At 29.0% G+C, this 20,645-nt stretch overlaps 3 protein-coding genes across 9 annotated transcripts; 2 read left to right on the top strand and 1 right to left on the bottom strand.

Annotated features, from left to right (window-relative positions):
• Positions 1–1,156: 1,156 nt before the first annotated feature.
• LOC124429712 (vitellogenin receptor) lies at positions 1,157–13,871 on the bottom strand. Its single transcript, XM_046975297.1, has 33 exons — positions 13,733–13,871; positions 12,445–12,695; positions 11,547–11,610; positions 11,174–11,301; positions 10,938–11,075; positions 10,696–10,801; positions 10,447–10,596; positions 9,959–10,075; positions 9,639–9,764; positions 9,170–9,388; positions 8,919–9,090; positions 8,559–8,760; positions 8,273–8,464; positions 7,977–8,097; positions 7,769–7,909; positions 7,449–7,701; positions 6,989–7,185; positions 6,753–6,902; positions 6,498–6,631; positions 6,289–6,413; positions 5,994–6,187; positions 5,319–5,494; positions 4,921–5,165; positions 4,335–4,642; positions 3,970–4,209; positions 3,723–3,875; positions 3,392–3,534; positions 3,223–3,314; positions 2,862–3,099; positions 2,622–2,790; positions 2,249–2,543; positions 1,972–2,095; positions 1,157–1,905 (listed from the first exon to the last, which is right to left on the bottom strand). The coding sequence occupies exons 3-33, from the start codon at positions 11,605–11,607 to the stop codon at positions 1,792–1,794; spliced, it is 5,223 nt and encodes a 1,740-aa protein (XP_046831253.1). The 5' UTR covers positions 11,608–11,610; positions 12,445–12,695; positions 13,733–13,871; the 3' UTR covers positions 1,157–1,791.
• On the top strand, positions 13,048–15,037 carry LOC124429723 (zinc finger protein 510-like). Of its 5 annotated transcripts, XR_006943530.1 has the most exons (5): positions 13,048–13,309; positions 13,553–13,828; positions 13,920–14,421; positions 14,496–14,745; positions 14,850–15,037. XR_006943530.1 is itself a non-coding variant. In XM_046975331.1 (4 exons), the coding sequence occupies exons 1-4, from the start codon at positions 13,249–13,251 to the stop codon at positions 14,656–14,658; spliced, it is 1,002 nt and encodes a 333-aa protein (XP_046831287.1). In that variant the 5' UTR covers positions 13,048–13,248; the 3' UTR covers positions 14,659–15,037. The 5 variants fall into 5 exon arrangements, 4 of the variants coding, with proteins under 4 accessions (XP_046831287.1, XP_046831288.1, XP_046831289.1 ...); XM_046975331.1 differs by having other exon boundaries at positions 14,496–15,037; XM_046975332.1 differs by having other exon boundaries at positions 13,565–13,828; positions 14,496–15,037.
• Positions 15,038–15,524: 487 nt separating this feature from the next.
• On the top strand, positions 15,525–20,436 carry LOC124429899 (ATP-dependent RNA helicase me31b). 3 transcript variants are annotated; one of them, XM_046975741.1, is made up of 8 exons: positions 15,525–15,886; positions 17,161–17,329; positions 17,451–17,657; positions 17,749–17,920; positions 18,012–18,162; positions 18,252–18,447; positions 18,533–18,703; positions 18,994–20,436. In XM_046975741.1, the coding sequence occupies exons 2-8, from the start codon at positions 17,189–17,191 to the stop codon at positions 19,288–19,290; spliced, it is 1,335 nt and encodes a 444-aa protein (XP_046831697.1). In that variant the 5' UTR covers positions 15,525–15,886; positions 17,161–17,188; the 3' UTR covers positions 19,291–20,436. The 3 variants fall into 3 exon arrangements, with proteins under 3 accessions (XP_046831697.1, XP_046831696.1, XP_046831698.1); XM_046975740.1 differs by having other exon boundaries at positions 15,525–15,868; XM_046975742.1 differs by lacking the exon at positions 15,525–15,886 and adding an exon at positions 16,743–16,865.
• Positions 20,437–20,645: the final 209 nt, after the last annotated feature.

The following is a 20,645-nucleotide window of genomic DNA, read 5'->3' on the forward strand; positions in this document are numbered from 1 at the left end:
TTCTCTCTCTCTCTCTTTCTCTCTCTGCTGCTTTAATATATGTGTGTGTGTATATATATATATATATGCGTGATTTTCTTTCTCCCTCTATCTCTCTCTTTCCGTATGATGCCACTTCTCCTCCTCCTCCACTAGTGGCAGCAGCAGCAGCAGGCGGCGCACGTTTCGCGATCTCGCGAAATCTAACATGGCGAAGTTCCTCTATTGTCACCTGTTCCCGTCATGCCTCGCTAGCCCTCACGAAAAATATTCGAGCTAAGCGGCGTACGACGAAAAACTAAATACACCGATCACTTTCTTTTTTTTCACATTTGTCTCTTTCTCTCCTTCTATTTTCTATTTTTTTCTTAATTCTCAAATTAGTTTTACGAAAACAAAATCACACTAAGGAAAATGAGAGAGAGAGAGAGAGAGAGAGCGAGAGAGAGAGAGAGAGAGAGAGAAAGAGAGAGAGAAAGAGAGAGAGGGAAGGAGAGAAAAAGGAATAATACACCATACACAGAAATTCACGGTTCGTCGAACCGACCTTAACAGTTTTTTCCCTCAATCCATTCGTTTCTTATATTAATTAATATTTCTAAAGATTTTTTTCTCTATCAATTGGAAAATAACCGAGGCGAACTTTACTCGCCACTCACAGCTGATCATACGAATCTTTTCTATCGCTTCGCTCGTACAAGACTGAACTGTTCGTTCGAGATGTCACCAGAGCGCAGTGTGTACGCAGCGCCTTGATACCGAAGATTGTACTGCCGTCTATATAATACCGCCTATTTTGAATCTTCTATCGATGATCGATCTTTTTTTGCTCCTTTTTGTAATTCATTTGTATCTACGCACATTCATTTCTTTTTATTTCTTTTTTCTTCCATTTAAATTATTTGCAAATTTAATTAGATCATTGATTTATATTGATATAATTATTTTTCCAGATGGCGGTAGGAACTACAAATGTTATTATACACTTTACGTAGAAATGATCATTGAAATTTATCACAGATGGCGTCTCAGTGTAATTGATTACTTCGAATGTTCCTCTACGTTTCATTGATTTTATTAGTTTCTTTGTGTTTGAAAGATATTATAGTTTAGAATAAACAGTCTGTGGGTGTTTGTCTTTAAATGCGTGATACTCGTTAATAAAAACTAGTAATGGTTGCATAGTTCTACAAAATTATTTATTTTCAAATAAATTATGAAGAAGAATAATTAGCTGGTTTCCCAAAAATGAAGAAGTTCCAATTGAATTAGATTTAACTGATCAGCGATGAGGGCATAGAGATAGCTCATAGAAGTGACAAAGATCTAGTCTTATCAACACTTATATAATCAGTAAATGCAATAACAGAGCATTTTGCATTTTATTCCAATATTTTATTTTCCCATATCAGAGAGATTGATGAATTTCTTATAAAATCGCTTTCTATTTGCTTCCTATCAACTTTTATTTTTATTTAAAATTACTATATTATTTGTTATAAAAATTTTCTTTTCTTACTTATCATATAAAATTATTTTTCAATAACCGGATATATGAAAAAGAAATTCATATGATTGTAATAATAATTGTGACATAATAATACAAATAATAATAATAAAAAGGATATTATAGTGACTTTACATAATAAATAAATATTGTAACGTTGTAAAGTCTGTAACGTTATATAAAGTATTCTGCATATACTATATAATAATAATAATAATAACAATAATAATAATAATAATAATAATAAGGAATTCAATCTCTTTCTTCATCGATAAGATTGTTCTTTTCATTATTTTATTCTTACTTTAACGTAATAGTTTTGAAGTTTGTGAGTATTGTATATCTTCTACTTCACTTTCCGAATGGTCTGAATATTGAACTTGGATCATTTTCTGTCTCTCCTTTTCCGGATCGTCAAACTGAAATAATAATAAGTTAATAAATAAATTTTCTTTTTTCAAATAAAAATAATATCGAATTTTTACCTTGGCTGATATATTAATTATTGGATTGTATTCGTGTTCACTAGGTGGTAAAGCTGATACCATACAGTTGAATGAATTCTGAATTTCATTTTTTTCATCATAGGAAGGATTTTGAAAATGAATACTGCAATATCAATTGTTATTATTAAATAGTGGTGATAAAACGATTACTTCAAGAATTATTTCAATGATATTAAATATTCTCTCTATTATGTCTTTACTATAATCTATTATCTCTTACTATACGTTACGTTTTTTCATGAAAGTGTGCACAAACCTCATATCGTTTTTCTTCCTACGATTTATTTTCAATTGTTGATAGTAATAATAAGCAGATAAAATGGTGATCACTGCGATCAATGAAATAGCTATGCCAGCTATCGTTCCTTTGTCTTGATTATTGCTCTTCTTTTGTTCATCCAACGACATTGATGAAATCAATCGTTGTCTTGAATCTTTCTTACATGCGAGATCATTATCTATTGGTTTACCATATTGACAAAAACATGTAAAATTTTGTTCGTTCAGTAGACACATATAAGCACATTCTTGATCTTGACATTTGTTCCGTACTATAAATAATAAAATAGGTCAATTATTTCACATTTCAATTATTAACGAATCAAAATGTTTATTAATACAATTTTTACCTAATGGTTGTATTGTGTCATGAAAAATGGCAAAATGTTTAGTAACAATTTGAGAACCAATAGTTATACAAGTAGTCTTGCTATTCAATTTACATTTCCTTATGTTACCTGTATTGGAAAGTAACCAGAAAAGAGAATCTTCATACACGACAACATCCAAAGGTTGAAACTATAATAATCATTATGTTATAATCAATTGTAATCAGTTATGTAAACATATTATTAAAAAATTGTAAATACCTCTGTTTCTACAAATATTTTCCGATCAGAACCATCTAAGTTTGATGATTCAATAACATTTAATTGCGTGTCACCCCAATATAATCGAGACTTTCTATGATCTATCGTTAGTTTTTGAACAACGCCGAGATTTCGAATAACTATTGCCGTAACGTCTGTACCAGACATACTTGATCTATATATTTCACTTTTTGGTCCACTTTGCAACAGCCAATCAGTTTGACTCCAGAATAACAAGCTGATAGATGGTTGAACAAAATTAATAAATTAATTATAAACAATTCTTTTTTGTCGTGATAATTGTTTTATTATTTATCTCATATTATGGAAAGAATTATTATTGTTAAATTATTTTATATACCCTTTGATTGGATCAACTTTGATAGATTGTACTTTGCCAGTTCCATTGATTGTCAAAACTTTTGCACACTTTCTTTCCTCCAAATTGCACACCTGGACAACGTTTGCAACGTTAAAACGCATTAGTTTTTCTTTTTTTTTTTTTTTTTTTTTCAAATCATATTCCTTACTTTGATAGCATATGGACGATTGTCACTGTAGAAATAAACATTATCCGTTATCCAATCGACTGCCATAGCTCCAGGTCTTCCAACATCGACTATCTTTTTTTCTTTTGTTTTGATGTTTATTTTTGTTATTGTTCCAAGTATAACTGTAGATTAGAGATCATACTATATATATATATATATATATACAGAGAGAGGGAGAGAGACAATTGTACTATAATTTAGTGTGAAATAAAAATGATTAAATATTAAATAATGTAGGTGAGTCAGCATATATATATATATATATATATATATATATATATATATTAAAAATCGTTTTATTCTATTATACCGTTAGTCCAATAAACAGCATTCTCTTTCACATTAATGTCCAGGCCCAAAATCTCAAAATTTGGATCATGATGAATGACCTCGATCTCGTTAAACGTCAATGTACTTTTTTTCACGTCGTATCCAGCAACTGTTATTATCTTCATTTGTGAGCCTAGAATTTATTTTATTCAGTTTGTATCATTGCTGAAAGAAATATTGTTGGAGAAAGGAATTCTTTCTATTATTTTTTTGTTTCTTAAATTTACCAGTGGCTTTGCAAGAAATTTTGTCCGGTTGTAAGACATATCCACTTTCACAAGAACATATGAATGAGCCTTGAGTATTATGACAAATCTGAGAACATACATCGTCCTCGCATTCGTTTACGTCGACGCAACTCACTCCATCGGGAGCTAAACGATATCCGGGATTACAAGTACAAACAGGACCTAGTGGTGTTTTGTGACACACATGTTTACAGGGATGGTTTATCATGCATGCCTCCACTGAAGACAAAAATATATGTTAATGATAAGTAGATTTGTATATCACACACACACGCACACAATATTTAATTAAAATAATATAAAAATACTATAGCTTTCTTTTTTATTTAAAGATAAATACTTACTGCATTTTTTGAACTCATCGCTGCCATCCGAACAATCTTTATATTTATCGCAGACCTTGCTAAAAGGAAGACACTGGCCGTCGTTACAGCGAAACTCTTTACAATCATTCTTGAAGACTATACCTTTAATATTCAAGCTATCTCCGCTACAATACTTTTCATCAGACCCATCACCACAATCATCATATTTGTCGCATACCCATTCTTGCGTTATACATTTATTATTCTCGCAGGTGTATTCATTATATTGACAATTTGAACAATCATGTTCATCATCGTTCTTTGGACAATCCTGTTGACCATTACATCTATAATAACAAAAAAATGTATATAAACATTTAATCGGAAATAAATTATTTGTTTACTTGATAAATATATACATTTTGCTGATTTTTTAATCATTTAAAATCATTCTAATGAAATATTATAACTTGATTTTGATATAATAATGATAATAATAATAATAATAGTAATAATAATCAAAAATATTAATATATAGGACAATTTATTGTCCTTTATTATTTATGAAATAAATTTGATAAAAAATAAAATATATATTTATCCAGTGAAAAATTACATAAGATACCTTTTACTTTTAGGAAGACATATATTAGTATCGTGGCATCTAAACTCGTTCATACTACAATTCACTAGTGTTATTTGTTTCCCATGGGAGCAATGTTCTTCATCAGAATTATCACCACAATCATCGAGACCATTGCAAAGTAACAATTTGTCTATGCAATGGTTATTCCTACATGTATAAAAATTGTCCTCGCAAAATTTTTGCATACATTTTTGATTTTCGTCTGAGCCATCATGGCAATCGACCTTAAATATATATAAATAATATATACGTATAATACATATAAATATTATATATATATATATATATATATATATATATATATATATATGTGTATTTGTTATTTCTTGACAAGGAATATTTGTGGAACGCAAAATAAACTTTTGTTAATAACTTACATCACCATCACAGACCCAACTACTCGGAATACATGTACCAATGTCGCACTTAAAGTCATTGGAAGAACAAGTGTACGAGTTGCAATTCATTTCGTCGGAAAAATCAGGACAATCAAATATCCAGTTACAAACAAAATACTTTGATATGCAGCTACCTTCGCGGCACTCGAATTCATCTGAAAACGTTTCATATAATTAAATAATAATAATATCAATATAAAAAAATATTTTATATAATCCTTTACTTTAATGTAAAAAATGTAATGGTGATAATAAGAAATAATTTAATGAATTTCAATGTAATAGTTTAATAAGGCAAAATTGAGCAAATTATTTTATTTTTATGTAACATATTATTATGACAATTATAATTCATTTCAGATAATCTTTAATTCTTCATTTTTTATTTCGATCAAGAATATAAACGGAAAAAAAAAAAAAAAAAGAAAGAAAAGGTAACGAATAAAAAAGAAAATGATTAAAAAAGAAGAAAAAGAAAAAAAACGAAATTATACACTAATAACTAGTTTTTATGGATAATTTATTTTATTAAAAAAAAAAATAAATAAAAATAAATTGATGAACAATAAATAAATCTTTTGGTTCTTTTTGTTTACGATGTCCTATTGTTATAAATAAAGATGTTATAAATGATTTGTAGAAGATGTGTTTTACCGGATGTACATTTAACTGTAGTACAATTTTCCTCATCCGAACGATCCTTACAATCGTAATGTGAATTGCAATGACTTTCAAGGCTTATGCATTCTCCATTTTTACAAGCAAATTGGTCTTCTTTGCATGAACCGATAAATTCACATTCATTTGATTCATCTTCACCGTTAGGACAATCCACTTTTCCGTCACATCTGAAATGATTAGAAATTATGTAATTATAGTGGATGAATTAAGACACACTAGTTATTGTTTTTTCTCTGTTTTGTTTTTTTTTCTTTTTGTCGATTTTTACTTTTGTTTAAATTTTATGCAGACATCGTGTTCTGAACATTTGATTTCATCCTCTGCACAAACCGACTGGAGGATACACGTTCGTGTATCATGATTCAACATCATTCCTGGTGGACAAGCACAGATCTAGAAAAAAAATTAAAATTTATATAACAAATTATATGAGATATAAATATATATAATTAGAATTATAAAAGTAAATATACTTACATAAGAATTATGATTTGTTGGTAGACAGACATGAGAACAATTTCCATTATTTTTACGACAACCGTGCTCATTATCGTTATAATACACTCTATGCATAGATATTAAATGCATTGTATCGAATTTATTGGATATTTCTAAAGGGAACAAAATTTTTTGTTATCTATAATATATTGATAAGTTTTCCGTGCCCATTATCAATATATATATGTATATATATATATACACATATATAAATGTTATGCTCTGTATACTAACCCAAAGGAATTTTCTTCAAAAGTTGTAAATCTTTATTTTTGTGTCCCCAAAATAAATTGTTGGATTCCCGTTGAGTCCAAAAAACATTGTCTCCAAGTATTGCAAGGCTTATTGGCTCTGATAAACCAGTACGGAATAAATATTTGTCCCCTAGAAAATCAAAAAAAAAGAATAAAAATAAATTTTTCTTTTCAGTCAAATATATAATTGTTATTATTAATTTTGCTATGGTTTACCTTGACTGGAGATACTATCAATATTACCAGCACCCTGATCAGCCCAATACAATCTCTTAGTTTCACTGTCGTAACACAAGGAAATTTTTGGTCCAAGTAAGTTCTGGTCTACTAGAGTAACTCGTGGACCCAGTCCATTCATTTGTATTTTAAGTATACGGTATACATCATGAGAACGAAATACTACGTACATCATTCTGAAACATACGTGAATTTGCAATGATGGAGATCTAAAATTATACAGTAATTTGTCTTAATTTTTTTCAGATAAAAATAATTTGTTTGCCCATAAAAAAAAAAAAAAAAAGAAGAAAAAAAGATTCATAAAATCCTAATAATTTCTTTAAATACAAATTTGCCCAAGGTTTAACTTTTTTTATCATTACATTAATAATTTTAATATTATTTGTAATATTGTTAAGTAACACTATAGAATTAAGAATAATAAAAAATCTAATACCGTTCTTCAGATGCCAATGAGATATCATGTGGTTCCTCGTGAAAGTAAAAGACAGTTTTCCCTTTAGTATCAAAACTATGAACTTCAATGGTCTTGTGTTTCATATCGGACCAATATAAATTATTACCAACAAAGTCAAAATCCATGCCACCGAGTACCCCATTGGTCACAGGCATTATATTTTCAAACAGATCAGTACTCATGTTGTAACGATAAATCATATTTGTGAGTTGATCGTTGACAAGAATGTCACCTAAATTAATAAAAAAAATGCAAATGTTAACGTCACAAAATGTTGATTAAGATAATTCATAATTTACCTGTTAAAGAATCATATGCCAAAGCAGTGATATGTTTCATTGTTTTACTTGTATTCATTTTAGGTTTGCCCAGAAGTTCATGATAATAATCTATAAAAGTACTTCCACTTGCTATGACCATATGTTCACTTTTCTTAATCACTGAAAATTAGAAAAAATATAGAGCCTAAACGTTCAAAAAAGAAATCTGTTGATTCCAACGTTATACCTCTACAAGCATGTTTATCAGCAGCAAGTTGTGTATCCAACGTACAGGCACAAGTATAACTATTGTTTGAATTTAACAAGCAAATTTGTGAGCAAGGATTATAACTACATGGATTTTGAATCTAAACAAAAAAAAAAAAAAAAAAAAAAAACTCTTTAGATCTACTAAGGCAAAGTGTTTAAAGAAAGTTACAATATAATAGGTAATAAATTGCTATACTTAAGAAAAAAAAAAAAAAAAACAAAAAAAAAACAAAAAAACAAAAAAACAAAAATCAAGAAAAAAGATTGATATACTTTTGGTTTAAGAACAGAGTGATAAATTTGAATCCCATAGGTTATACTAGTCGTATGAAGCAAAATTTTCCAATCCTTTCCAGTAAATTTATCACAGGATTGTATGGTGTTGGTGGACCAATCATTCCAATATAATTTATTCTCAAAAACTGCTAAAGAGTATGGATGGTTTATCAAATCGGTTAAAATTGTCTGAAATATATAATTTTAATCCAATAAAAATATGACTATGTTCATCTTAATAAATAATAAAATTATTACTGTATTATAATGTAGAAATACTAACTCTTCTATCTCTACCATCCAAACGTATAGACTCAATAATTTTTAATTTTGCATCGACCCAATACAATCTATCATTTGGATCATCAATCGTTAAACCATTTGGCCAATCAATATTATCCTTGACAAATTTAACATGATTTTTTCCATCCATCGACGCCATCGCTATGTGCGAATTCGAGCTCCAATCGGACCAATACATTATACTGAAAAATAACAATGTTAACAAATTTTCTTTCCACGTTCATTTTCTATAATACATGAAAAAAATATAATTTAAAAAAGTTTGATTAATTTTTTTACAAGCGAGTATATAAATTGAAGATTGAAAAGAAATTAAAGAAAAAAAAGATAAAGATGTAACCCAGATTTAGATGAAAGAACTATAGCTCTTGGTCTCTCTATATTTTCCTTGACCACTACTGTACAATATGTTCCATTTTCATCGCATACTCCAATACGTTTATACGAACTATCAGTAAAGTATATATTTCCAGTTACCCAATCGACTGCTACATCTTCTGGCGTCCTCACGCCTTAATTCGAATAATATTCAACATTTTATTTATTAACTTATTTATTATATTTTGTCAATGGAAAATATTATTATATTACCTGCACTAACGATCACCGTTTTATTTGTTCCAAACTGATCACTTTTAAATATAGCCTCTTCATCACGATTAACATCTGTCCAATAAAAATTCACTGCATCAACAGCTATTCCAACAGCGTGTTGCAAATTGTTAAGTATAGGATAATATATTTTTGAGTCTAAATAATATCCACGAATCTCCGTCTTTGAGGCCAAAAACATTAATGCTTCTCCAGTTGCTAAAAGAAAGTTTCTTTTCTTTATGACAAATAAATTTTATATAAAATAAAATAAAATGAAATGAAGTGCAATTATTCAAATTTTAAATATTCAATAATTATTTGTGAATGGTATTATAAATATAGATTTTTAAAGATAATCAATAAAATTAGAAATTAAAATGAATTATAATAAATGGTTAAATTCTTTTTAATATTTAAATATGAAATCATTTTTATGGATAATTTGTTCTCTCGAAATTTAACATACCATCGGCTTTGCAACTTTTTTTATCTCCTTGCAAATTGTAGTCCGGATTGCAGGAACAAACGTAAGATCCGTCATTGTTTGTACAATGTTGATAACAAGTTCCAAATATTTCACACTCGTTTATATCTAAAACAATCAGGTAAATTAATGAATGGATAAACAAGTAAATTAATTCAATTCCTTTGAAATTACATAATGGAATCTGTTAATCAAACCTATTTGTTTTATGTATTATATTTCATCTAGATTGGTTCCTTTTTCTTTTCTGTTTTTTTTTTTTTTTTTTTTTTTTTTATTAATATCATTATCAATAAATTTACCTTCGCAGGTACGATTGTTTATTAACTTGTAACCTGACCGGCAGGAACAAGCAGGACCTCTCGGTGTTCTTCTGCATATTTGGTCACATTTTTGAACGTGTGAACAGAGATTTTCAGCTGAAAATAATAAACAATTTTCTATTAATTAAATTAATAAAGAAAGAAAGAAAGAAAGAGAAATATCGCTCGTTGGAAAAGAGAAAAGAATAACGCAAACGAGGATCGTTCAATAGCTTGATTAATTTATATGAGAAAAAAAAAAAAGAGGAAAAAAATCTTTAATTAATTAAAAATTAAAAAACAAAAATTTTTTCTTTAAATAAATTTTCTATAAAATTTAAATCGTTAATATACAAGTATTATTTACTTCATCTGATATATGAATAGATAGATTATATTAATATATTATAAAATAAAATATAAATAAAATTGAATTTTGTAAATAAAGTTTGTTTCTCTGTCTTCTTATCTATTCTTATCAAACTCACATTTCGTACACTCATCCAAATCTTCATCTGAATTATCACCACAATCATCTTTCTTATTACATGTTTGGTTCATCGAGATACATCGTTGATTTTTGCAAAGATAACGATCATTCTCATTGGTGCATTCGTTCGGCGGCAAAGATATGCCATCTGTAAAGATACAAAATTAAATCAATTAAATTTTCTTCTTCTTTGTTTACACATGAAATGAAATGAAATTAAAAAAAAAAAAAAAAAAAAGATACTGACCGCAATTGATCTCATCGGTACCATCCGGACAGTCCTTCATCCCGTCGCAAACCCATTCTTTTCTTACACAATGGCCATCGTTGCATCGGAAATTCTTACATTGTTTCTGAGATGAATTTGAGTATAAAGAAAAACAAGAGAAAAAAAAGATAGAAGAAGATTGTCGTGAAGATAAAGTAAAAAAAAGAAAAGTATCTGTGTTTGATATTTATAAAAAAAGAATAATAGTTTCTCTCGCCCACATCTTTAATGCAACCGTCGTATTCGTCGCTGTTATCGCTGCAATCGTTCAGCATGTCACAAAATTTCTCGATCGGTATACAGGTGTTGTCTGTGCATTTAAATTCCTCCGTGCTGCAATTTACCGGCGGGGGCTTAAGCTGCGGAAACGTAAGAGACACGTTAGAAAAAGAGATGTTAACAAGCGAATTAAAAAAAAAAAAAAAAAAAAAAAAAAAGAGAGAGAAAAATAGATTACTTTGAAATTGTAACAATCCTGTTCGTCTGATAGATCGTCGCAATCATTTTCACCGTCGCATTCGAAAAGATACGATATGCATTTCCCGTTATTGCATTGGAACCATTTTGGCTTTTGGCATTGAAAATCTAGATTAAAAATTAAAATGATGGAAGTAATTGTAAGCAAAATTGTACGGTATAATAATAAACAAGTAATATGTATATTCTTATAATAATTTCTATATGAATATTAATTTTATGACAGTTATATCAACGTATACATATAATCGCACGTTGAATTGACAATTAAAATTGTTAATCGTAATAATATATTAACAATTCTTTTCTTTTTTCATTCATTATCTTTTCGTTTTTTGTCCTTTTAATCTTACCTTCAGATAATACTTGCAAAATGGAAATACAACATAGTAATATGCGAAGAAGACGTAGCATGATCTGTTAGAGGAAAAAAGAAAATAGAACGATATGATCAGAAAATTTGTACAGCAAATATAAAATAATTTGTTTACAATAATAAATGAATAACGAATAAAATCTTCTTTATACTTTGTTTTATCACAAAAAGAAATAAATAAAAATAATGAGTCGATGAAACAAAGAGTGAAAACAGTTCAAAATTATAATAATTTTTAGTAGGTAATAAGATAACATATATTATATTTATATGCATGATTTTCAATCTGTAAATTTAATTTAAATTAATGTAATAATTAAATTAAATTCTCGAAGAAAAATAAATTTAATCAAAGGGAATAGTCAAGGTCTAGAGGTGTGAGAATTCTAAACAATGACCTTCGAATGTTATATTTAGAAAAATAGAAGAAATGCTATTGTTATTGGATAAACACAGATATTATTGATATATACATATGTATATATCTGAAGGTTATGCGAAATAATCTAATGAAATATTTCTTCATATATATATATATATGAATATATGAATATATATATATATATATATATATATATATATATATATATTAATGATAAAAAATAATTGTTAATTATAAATAATCACACATAAAAATTACAAAATCTTTACTCATAAAATATTTCATAATTTGTATGATTATACTATATAAAATTAATTATATATAATATATAGAGTGACCATTATTAACCATCAATATACTACATTAATAATATTAAAATATTATCATAATACATATATACACGCATATAAATTAATACATTAATAAATTTACAGTGAAATTATAAAATAATAAATAATCTAATTAATAAAAATTAAACGAGTCGAATACTTACATTAATGAATTTGTGTACGTATGTGTGTATATATATATATATATATATATGTATAAATATATATATATATACGAAAGAATATTTGAATCGTGTAATTTGAATCAATGAGTAGAATTCTAAACGATAGAAGCGTACAATCTGTAAGCACGTCCGGCCGATACTGATGGACTGATCAACTTAAATTATACACATCCTGTCTTTGTGTCTCATGACGGTTATCAAAACGTTAAGGGTCGACATTGACAGTGTATCTGAAAATATAGCCTTATGTATATGTATATAAGGATATGTGTATATACCAAGTTCATCTATGTAAATAGGAATCCTTGCTGATCTATCGTTAAACTTCAACACAAAAAATTAGTAAATACTTGAAAATTATCGAAAATTATTGGAAAAAAATCCAACTTAACGAAATTTTCTATTCAAATTCACTACTTCTAATAAGAATAATTATTGATATCAATATTAAATAACGACTAATATAAATATTAGTCATTTCTTTACATATATAAAATATCAAATCATGTGAATAATTAATAAATAATTATTAATGAAAAAGAAAACAATACTATAAATATATGAAAATTTAGAATCTAAAGAAAAGAAAAAACAAGTAAAATATCTGGCAACACTTTCTTCTTATTACGTTACTGACTTAGAAGAAAGAAAGAAAGAAAAGAAAAAAATAAAACAAATGCCTACGGTGGCACAAAGAAGTTTTACTGGCCATATTGTGTATGTACACGTTTGTCATCTATATCGTTCGTACTTTGCTAGCAAGTATACTCGTATCACAATAATATGCCAAGATGCTTGATAAGGTCAATGGCGAGATATCAGAAGACTCAGGATCGTCACGAAGGTATTTCTAATTTTTTTCTCTTTGTATTTTTTTGGCGTTGTGTGTGTATATATATATATATATATATACACACGCACACACACAGAAAGCGTATGCGTATGTATATACAATGCATACACTGTATTTTAGGCTAGCGTTCATTGTATATAAATCATTTAGAGAGTAAATATTTTGATGTATCGTTTTCTACAATTACTATATAGTTGCTATTAATAATTAATTAATAATTATTTATTAATTAAGACTTGTCTTCAGAAGATACAGATTTAACTTGGATCCCACCATCGGTGGATTCCAAACGACAAAAACGAACGCAAGAAGTTAATGCCATTTCTACCAACAATGTTTGGATGTGTTCCGGACTTCCCATAGTAACGCGATATACATTTAAGAAGAATAATGATTTATTATGGAAATTGAAACCTTTGGATGAGTCCAATTCACGTGGAAATATATTCTTCAAGAATGAAACGTTTCCAATCGAACACGATTCTTCATATCATATTAATCTTAACGAAGGTAATATTTTTAAAAATGTTTTTATCTTAATATTCAATAAATTTCATATTTTCTCTTCGTTTCTTTAATTTATTTTCTAATTTTGTATTAGATACTTCGTTAGATCGAACAGAGATTCAAACTGTACCATTGGATACTCACGAATCAAAATTTACGCCGTACCAACCGACGAATGACGAAGAATTTATTCGTCAAAACGTGAAGATTTCCGGTAACTTGGAAGGCCGGGAAATTCAAACGATACCACAAACTTCGTATCTAACCGCTACTTCTACTACAGCGACGACGACTACGACGACGACGACGACGACGACGACGACGACGACGACGATGACAACAACGACAATGACGATGATGACAACGACGACGACGACGACGACGACGACGACGACGACGAAGAAATCAAATAAGGAAGATAAAATGGTATCAGAGATTGAAAGTAATCAAAATTGGAAGAGAAATAAAACGATGCATTATTGTCCATATTGTCGGAAATGTTTCGACAGGCCATGGGTTTTAAAAGGACATTTGAGACTTCATACCGGAGAACGGCCATTCGAGTGTCCTGTTTGTCATAAATCTTTTGCCGATCGGTAATAACTTTCGATTAATTAATTTTTCCATTATTTTTTTTTTTCAATTCTTCTTTTCGGCTTTTTCTTTTTAGGTCGAATTTACGAGCTCATCAAAGAACAAGAAATCATCATCAGTGGCAATGGCGTTGTGGAGTATGTTTTAAAGCATTTTCGCAAAGACGATATTTAGAACGTCATTGTCCCGAAGCTTGTCGAAAATATCGAATATCCCAGAGAAGAGAACAATGTAATTAAAAGATTCGTTGAAAATGTTTAAAAATATTTCTTACAAGACATCTTTGAACATCTTTGAACATCTTTGAATTCAACATCGTATAAAAGGTTACGTACGAATGAGTTATAATCCTTTTTTTTTTTTTTTTCGTTTTTCTTTTTCTTTTTCTTTTCTTCTATCATATCGATAAATAATCATCAGTTGATTTTAGATTTTATTCGGGTAAATGTTAAAAAGAATTGTTATTCATTTTATCGAATTTGTTGATGTAAAGTTGGCAAGATGCTCTTGATACGTTTTGAACTATAACATATGCGCATGCTCAGTGATCTCCTTGAAAAGAAATCAAATCAGCTACTTATTTAAAGGGAGGGAAAAAAAACGAGAAAAAAAAAGTCATAATTATTATTACTTAATGTATCCCATGAGAGATACATTGGAAATTATTTAAATTAAAAATTTTTATTCTTAAGAAAAAAATGATTTCGTTGTAAATAATAATTAATTAATTAATTAAAAATAAAATGAAAAAGTGAGTTTAAAAGTACATATGTTCCTTCTTTACTTTTATCAATCGACTAACCGTAGATGAGTAACAAATAAGCTGAAAGAATTAAACAACTTTCTACGAAAATGTATTTCACTGCAAAAAATAATTAATTAATTAATTAATGAAAAACAAAATAAGTAAATTAATAAGTTCTAAATAATTTCTTAATAAATGAAAAAGAAAGTAATTGAAATGATTCATAGTCTTCCTGTTAATAATCGACCAATCAGAAGAGAGTATCGATCGAGACGCTAAACCTGAAAAGACGGCGTTAAGATCGGCGTTGCAGCAATGGCGCCATCTATAACGAAAGATATAGTATATGTATCGTAGGAAAAGCCTTCAGGATTTCGTTTCTGAGTAAAATTTCTTCTCTCATGGCGTACGTCGTGTAAGATTTAAGCGAAGTAATAATCGTCAGCATTTGACGCAGTGCGTTAGTTGTAAATTAGAAATTGTAAAGAGGATTGGATAGTGTGCGAAGATATAATTAAAACGCGAAAAAAACGTATACCGAATATTAAAATCGCGGACAATTCGAAGATATAAAGAAAATAACGCGGCTATATTTCAACGTACTGCTAAGAGACTCTGTAAAAACTTGACATTGGAACGGCCATTTTGGCGTGTTGTTTCCTAATCGAGTGCTGCGCACAGCATCGATATCCATCCATTTCAAGGTAAGGGACACGTTAACCGTAAGTATTTCGGTAATTCCAATATTTTCTTCACAGAATTCTCGTCATTATCGTTCTTTTTTTTCTACATTTAATATGAGCGATTAACAGTAACGTATGTTTTTAGAAGTTACAAGCTCTCTCTCTCTCTCTCCCCTTTCCCTCCTCTCTCTATCTCTCTCTCTCTCTCCCTCCCTCCAAACGAAAGGTGTATCGTTCTTCCCCTTTTCTTTCTTTTTTTTCGCTTTCTTTTTTTTCCCTCTTTCTTTCTTTTGTTCAGAGAATATTTCAAGTACAAATGTCCTTCGTCTTTCTTTCTTTCCTCGATAGTACTTGGATAAAACCTTTTTTTTTTTATCTTTTCCTTTTCTCTTCTCTCTCTTCCTCTTTTTTTTTTTTTTTTTTTTTTTTTTTTTTTTTTTTTTTTTTTTTTTGTTATATCTATATATAAGAAAATATAAGTACGAATTGAAATTCGTTTGTTACTATGTAAATCTGTCTCTATGCTTCGATGTGTGTACGTACTACTTTCGAAAATTTCATTCGTTAAAGTTCGCGGTTTAATCGAGGTAATATGTGTGAAGTACGGTAAATTGATGTGAGGTATGTTAAAGTTGTGTTGTGTGATACGTGTGTAATGTGCGTTAATCCGGTCCAGAAGAAAAAGATTTCCGTATATTATCTGATCTATCTATCGGCATTCTTGCTACATTGTTTGGGATAAATTTAGATGAATTTTTGCTAGCCAATATTTCATTTTGTTTATATTAATAATGGTGATCTGTTATATGTATCAAATATCTCATTAATAAAACAATTAAGTTTTATATTATCTATAATACTTATATATATATATATATATATATACTTTTAATTACAGTGTTCCGATATATACATACATATATGGATTTGTATTTGATTCAAATATAACGACTTTGCAATACAATATATACGTCGTTGAGATCTAAACACATAAAAACACTGCTACAGGAATATTGAAGTAAATATAGATTAGAAGCACTCTATGTACATTAGAGTTTCTATTAGTCAGAGGTCTTCTCTGTTTACCTTTTTTTTCCCTCCGCTCCAACCATCCCTTCCGCCCCTTTACTTTCTGTTTTTCTCTCATAGACTAATTGTGTTATATCGACAAGACTTGTTATATACATTTGTTATTGAATAATATGCGCGAGACATGATTAGTCGATTCTCTAATAATCTATTCAAAATTTTTAAGATATATCATTAATGAAATATGAATTAGGTGAATTATATTTCTATTTTTATTTCTGTAGGAAGTAGTTGCATTACGTCGCTTCCAAGATGATAACCGAAACGCATATGAACTCAAACCACATGCTCAATTCTGCTCTCAATACGAAAACAGAATTAGAAAAGATGGATGATGTAGGTTGGAAAGCTAAACTAAAAATTCCACCAAAGGATAAACGCATAAAGACGAGTGTAAGTGATTATTGAAATTTAAACGAGCATGTGCTTTTATATTTTTGCTATTTTTTATAATACAAATAGAATACAAACAAATATATATATATATATGTGTGTGTGTGTATATATATCGTAGGATGTCACTGACACACGTGGTAATGAGTTTGAAGAATTTTGCCTGAAACGAGAGTTGCTAATGGGTATTTTTGAAAAGGGTTGGGAAAAACCATCTCCAATTCAAGAAGCCAGTATCCCTATTGCATTGTCTGGTAAAGACATCTTGGCCCGAGCTAAAAATGGAACTGGCAAGACTGGAGCATATTCGATTCCAGTGCTTGAACAGGTATAAAATGTTTCTTTAATTGTTGTTGCTAAATAAAATTGTTTTCGCTGCATAATTTTTTATTTAAATGTAATTAATTATGTTATGTCAGGTTGACCCTCGGAAAGATGTAATTCAAGCGCTAGTAATTGTACCTACCAGAGAGTTAGCTCTTCAAACATCACAAATCTGTATCGAACTTGCAAAACATATGGATATTAAAGTGATGGTAACTACTGGTGGTACCAATTTACGTGATGATATTATGAGGATTTATCAAAAAGGTTTTTATATTTACACGCGCGCGCACTCACACGCTGCATCATATAATTATAACCAGACAGATGTTTTATAATTAATTTTGTAAACTTACAGTACAAGTAATAATAGCAACGCCAGGAAGAATTCTTGATCTTATGGACAAAAACGTTGCGAACATGGATCACTGCAAAATATTAGTTTTGGATGAAGCAGATAAGCTTTTGTCGCAAGATTTTAAAGGAATGTTGGATCATGTCATTTCTAAGTATGCTTGTAGAACGAATTTAGTTGGAAGAAAATATTGATGGTTTGTCGTTGTTATCAGATAAGCTCATTTTGTTTCATTTTATATAGATTGCCACACGAACGTCAGATTTTGCTGTATTCAGCTACCTTTCCATTAACTGTGAAACAGTTTATGGAAAAACATTTGCGAGATCCATATGAAATTAATTTAATGGAAGAATTAACATTAAAAGGTGTAACGCAGTATTATGCCTTTGTACAGGAACGACAGAAAGTTCACTGCCTTAACACGCTATTCTCGAAGGTAATATTATTATTTTACTCGATATTAAAACTCAAAAGAGATATCATTGATCTAACCATCGAATTATCTTTTATCTTTTGCTTAGTTGCAAATAACACAAAGCATAATCTTCTGCAATTCGACACAACGTGTAGAATTACTGGCAAAGAAAATAACAGATCTTGGATATTGCTGTTATTATATACACGCGAAAATGGCACAGGCACATAGGAATCGTGTATTCCACGATTTTCGAGCAGGGTTATGTCGAAATCTGGTAAGTCAACGAGCTAATATATGCATGCATGCATACATACATACATTTATATATATATATATATATGTATACATATATATATATATAATATGCGGACACACACAGTCTATGCACGCACAATAATTTATTATTATTTTGTAAGCTTTGTATTGCGCGCTTTGAATTAAATTGCAAAAGTAAAAGTGTGATTGTACTCCTCTAACGAGTAATAGGAAATATTATAGAGGCATGTGAAATTTAGAAAAATTCTTTTAAACAAACATGATAAAAGATTTGAACATTTTCTTTAGGTGAGCAGCGATTTGTTCACTCGAGGTATCGACGTACAAGCTGTTAACGTTGTAATCAACTTTGACTTTCCCAAGATGGCAGAAACATATCTGCATCGCATTGGTCGATCAGGAAGGTTTGGCCATTTAGGTATAGCAATTAATCTAATCACGTATGAGGATCGTTTTAACTTACATCGTATCGAACAAGAGCTTGGAACAGAAATAAAACCTATCCCAAAAGTGATAGACCCCAGTTTGTACGTAATAAGACCAGAAGACAATAATAGTATGGAAGAAGGTAATGTGTCCAAGTAGTTTCGATATGGAATCATAACTAAGCTGGAATGAACGCTCAAGAAAAGTTTAAAGTGTGAAAATAGTGATTGTGTCTCGTACATGTATAAGGCATAACATTGCTATGCTTTGAACTAGAAGAGTGAAATATAACACTGGTTTGGAGAGAGAATTTTTCTTGGGTGTCCGTTAACGTTGTTTATACGAAAATTAGAAGAAAACAAAACGAAGTGTAATATGAAGAAGACAAAAAATTGCAAATTTCTATTATCATTGTATTAAGGATCACTCATTTGACCGATAGATAATTGAAATTTAACATTTTTTATTTTCTACATGGAGCATTTCTTTTTTATCTGAACATCATCTCTAACCGTTCCGTTCTAGTTTTATACACCGTTAACAAAAACGAGCTCGACAAAAATTCTCTCTCCAAGCTCGAGTTATGTTTTACTCTTCGAGTTCAAAGATATGAGTTACTTGTATATAAGAGTGATGATGAGAGAGCGTGGTGATGAGAAACAATGAACTCGATGATTTAAGTGATGCGAATGTGTTGGGTATGAGTGATATTCTTTGTACATAAATACATTTAAATGTACATAAAGTAAAACACACGTCAGAGTCAAGCCATTATCAAGAGCACAATGAATAAAATCAATATGCGGATTAACGTAATAATAATAATAATAATAATAATCACAATCGAGATCATTGCATTTTACCATAACTGTAAATACAGCATGAGAGTATCCACAACACACATCATTTTAATAATAATAAATTTTTATACAATGGTTTCATACTTCCGATATATTCCGTTGTTTATCTTTTGTTCGTTCATAAAATAAGAAAAGTGTGTGGCATATGCGATTTATCAAAACAAAACAAAAAAAGAAAAAAAAAAAAATACAAGAAAAAAGTTTTACCTCGAGAGGAGTAATCGATCTATACTCTTTCTCTTTGGCATAACTATTCGACATGTGAACAACGTTATGAATCCATGTGCTTATTAACTTTGCACTATAGATTAAATACTATAGATCTTAATATAAACGCAGTCATAAATTCTAAATATCATATTGAGAACTTTTATGATCATGGCTTGATTTTGCGCTCTTGTCAATGCTATTATACAACTCTGAAATTCAAATCACTTTTTCTTTCTTTCTTTTTTTTTTTTTCTTTTTTCCTTTTTTTTCACTTTTATTTTATTTTACTTTTTTTTTTATTTTTTTTTTATTTTTTTTTTATTTTTCTCCCTCCCCCACCTTTTTTGTTTTTTGTTTTTTTTTTGTTTTTTTTTTTTTTTTTTTAAAGTGAAAATGATCTTTTTTCGTTAATTCACAGTCGCCTTATATAGTATTCTTTCTTTT

Source organism: Vespa crabro, chromosome 16, assembly GCF_910589235.1.
Source record: "Vespa crabro chromosome 16, iyVesCrab1.2, whole genome shotgun sequence".
In the NCBI taxonomy this organism is placed as follows: domain Eukaryota; kingdom Metazoa; phylum Arthropoda; class Insecta; order Hymenoptera; family Vespidae; genus Vespa; species Vespa crabro.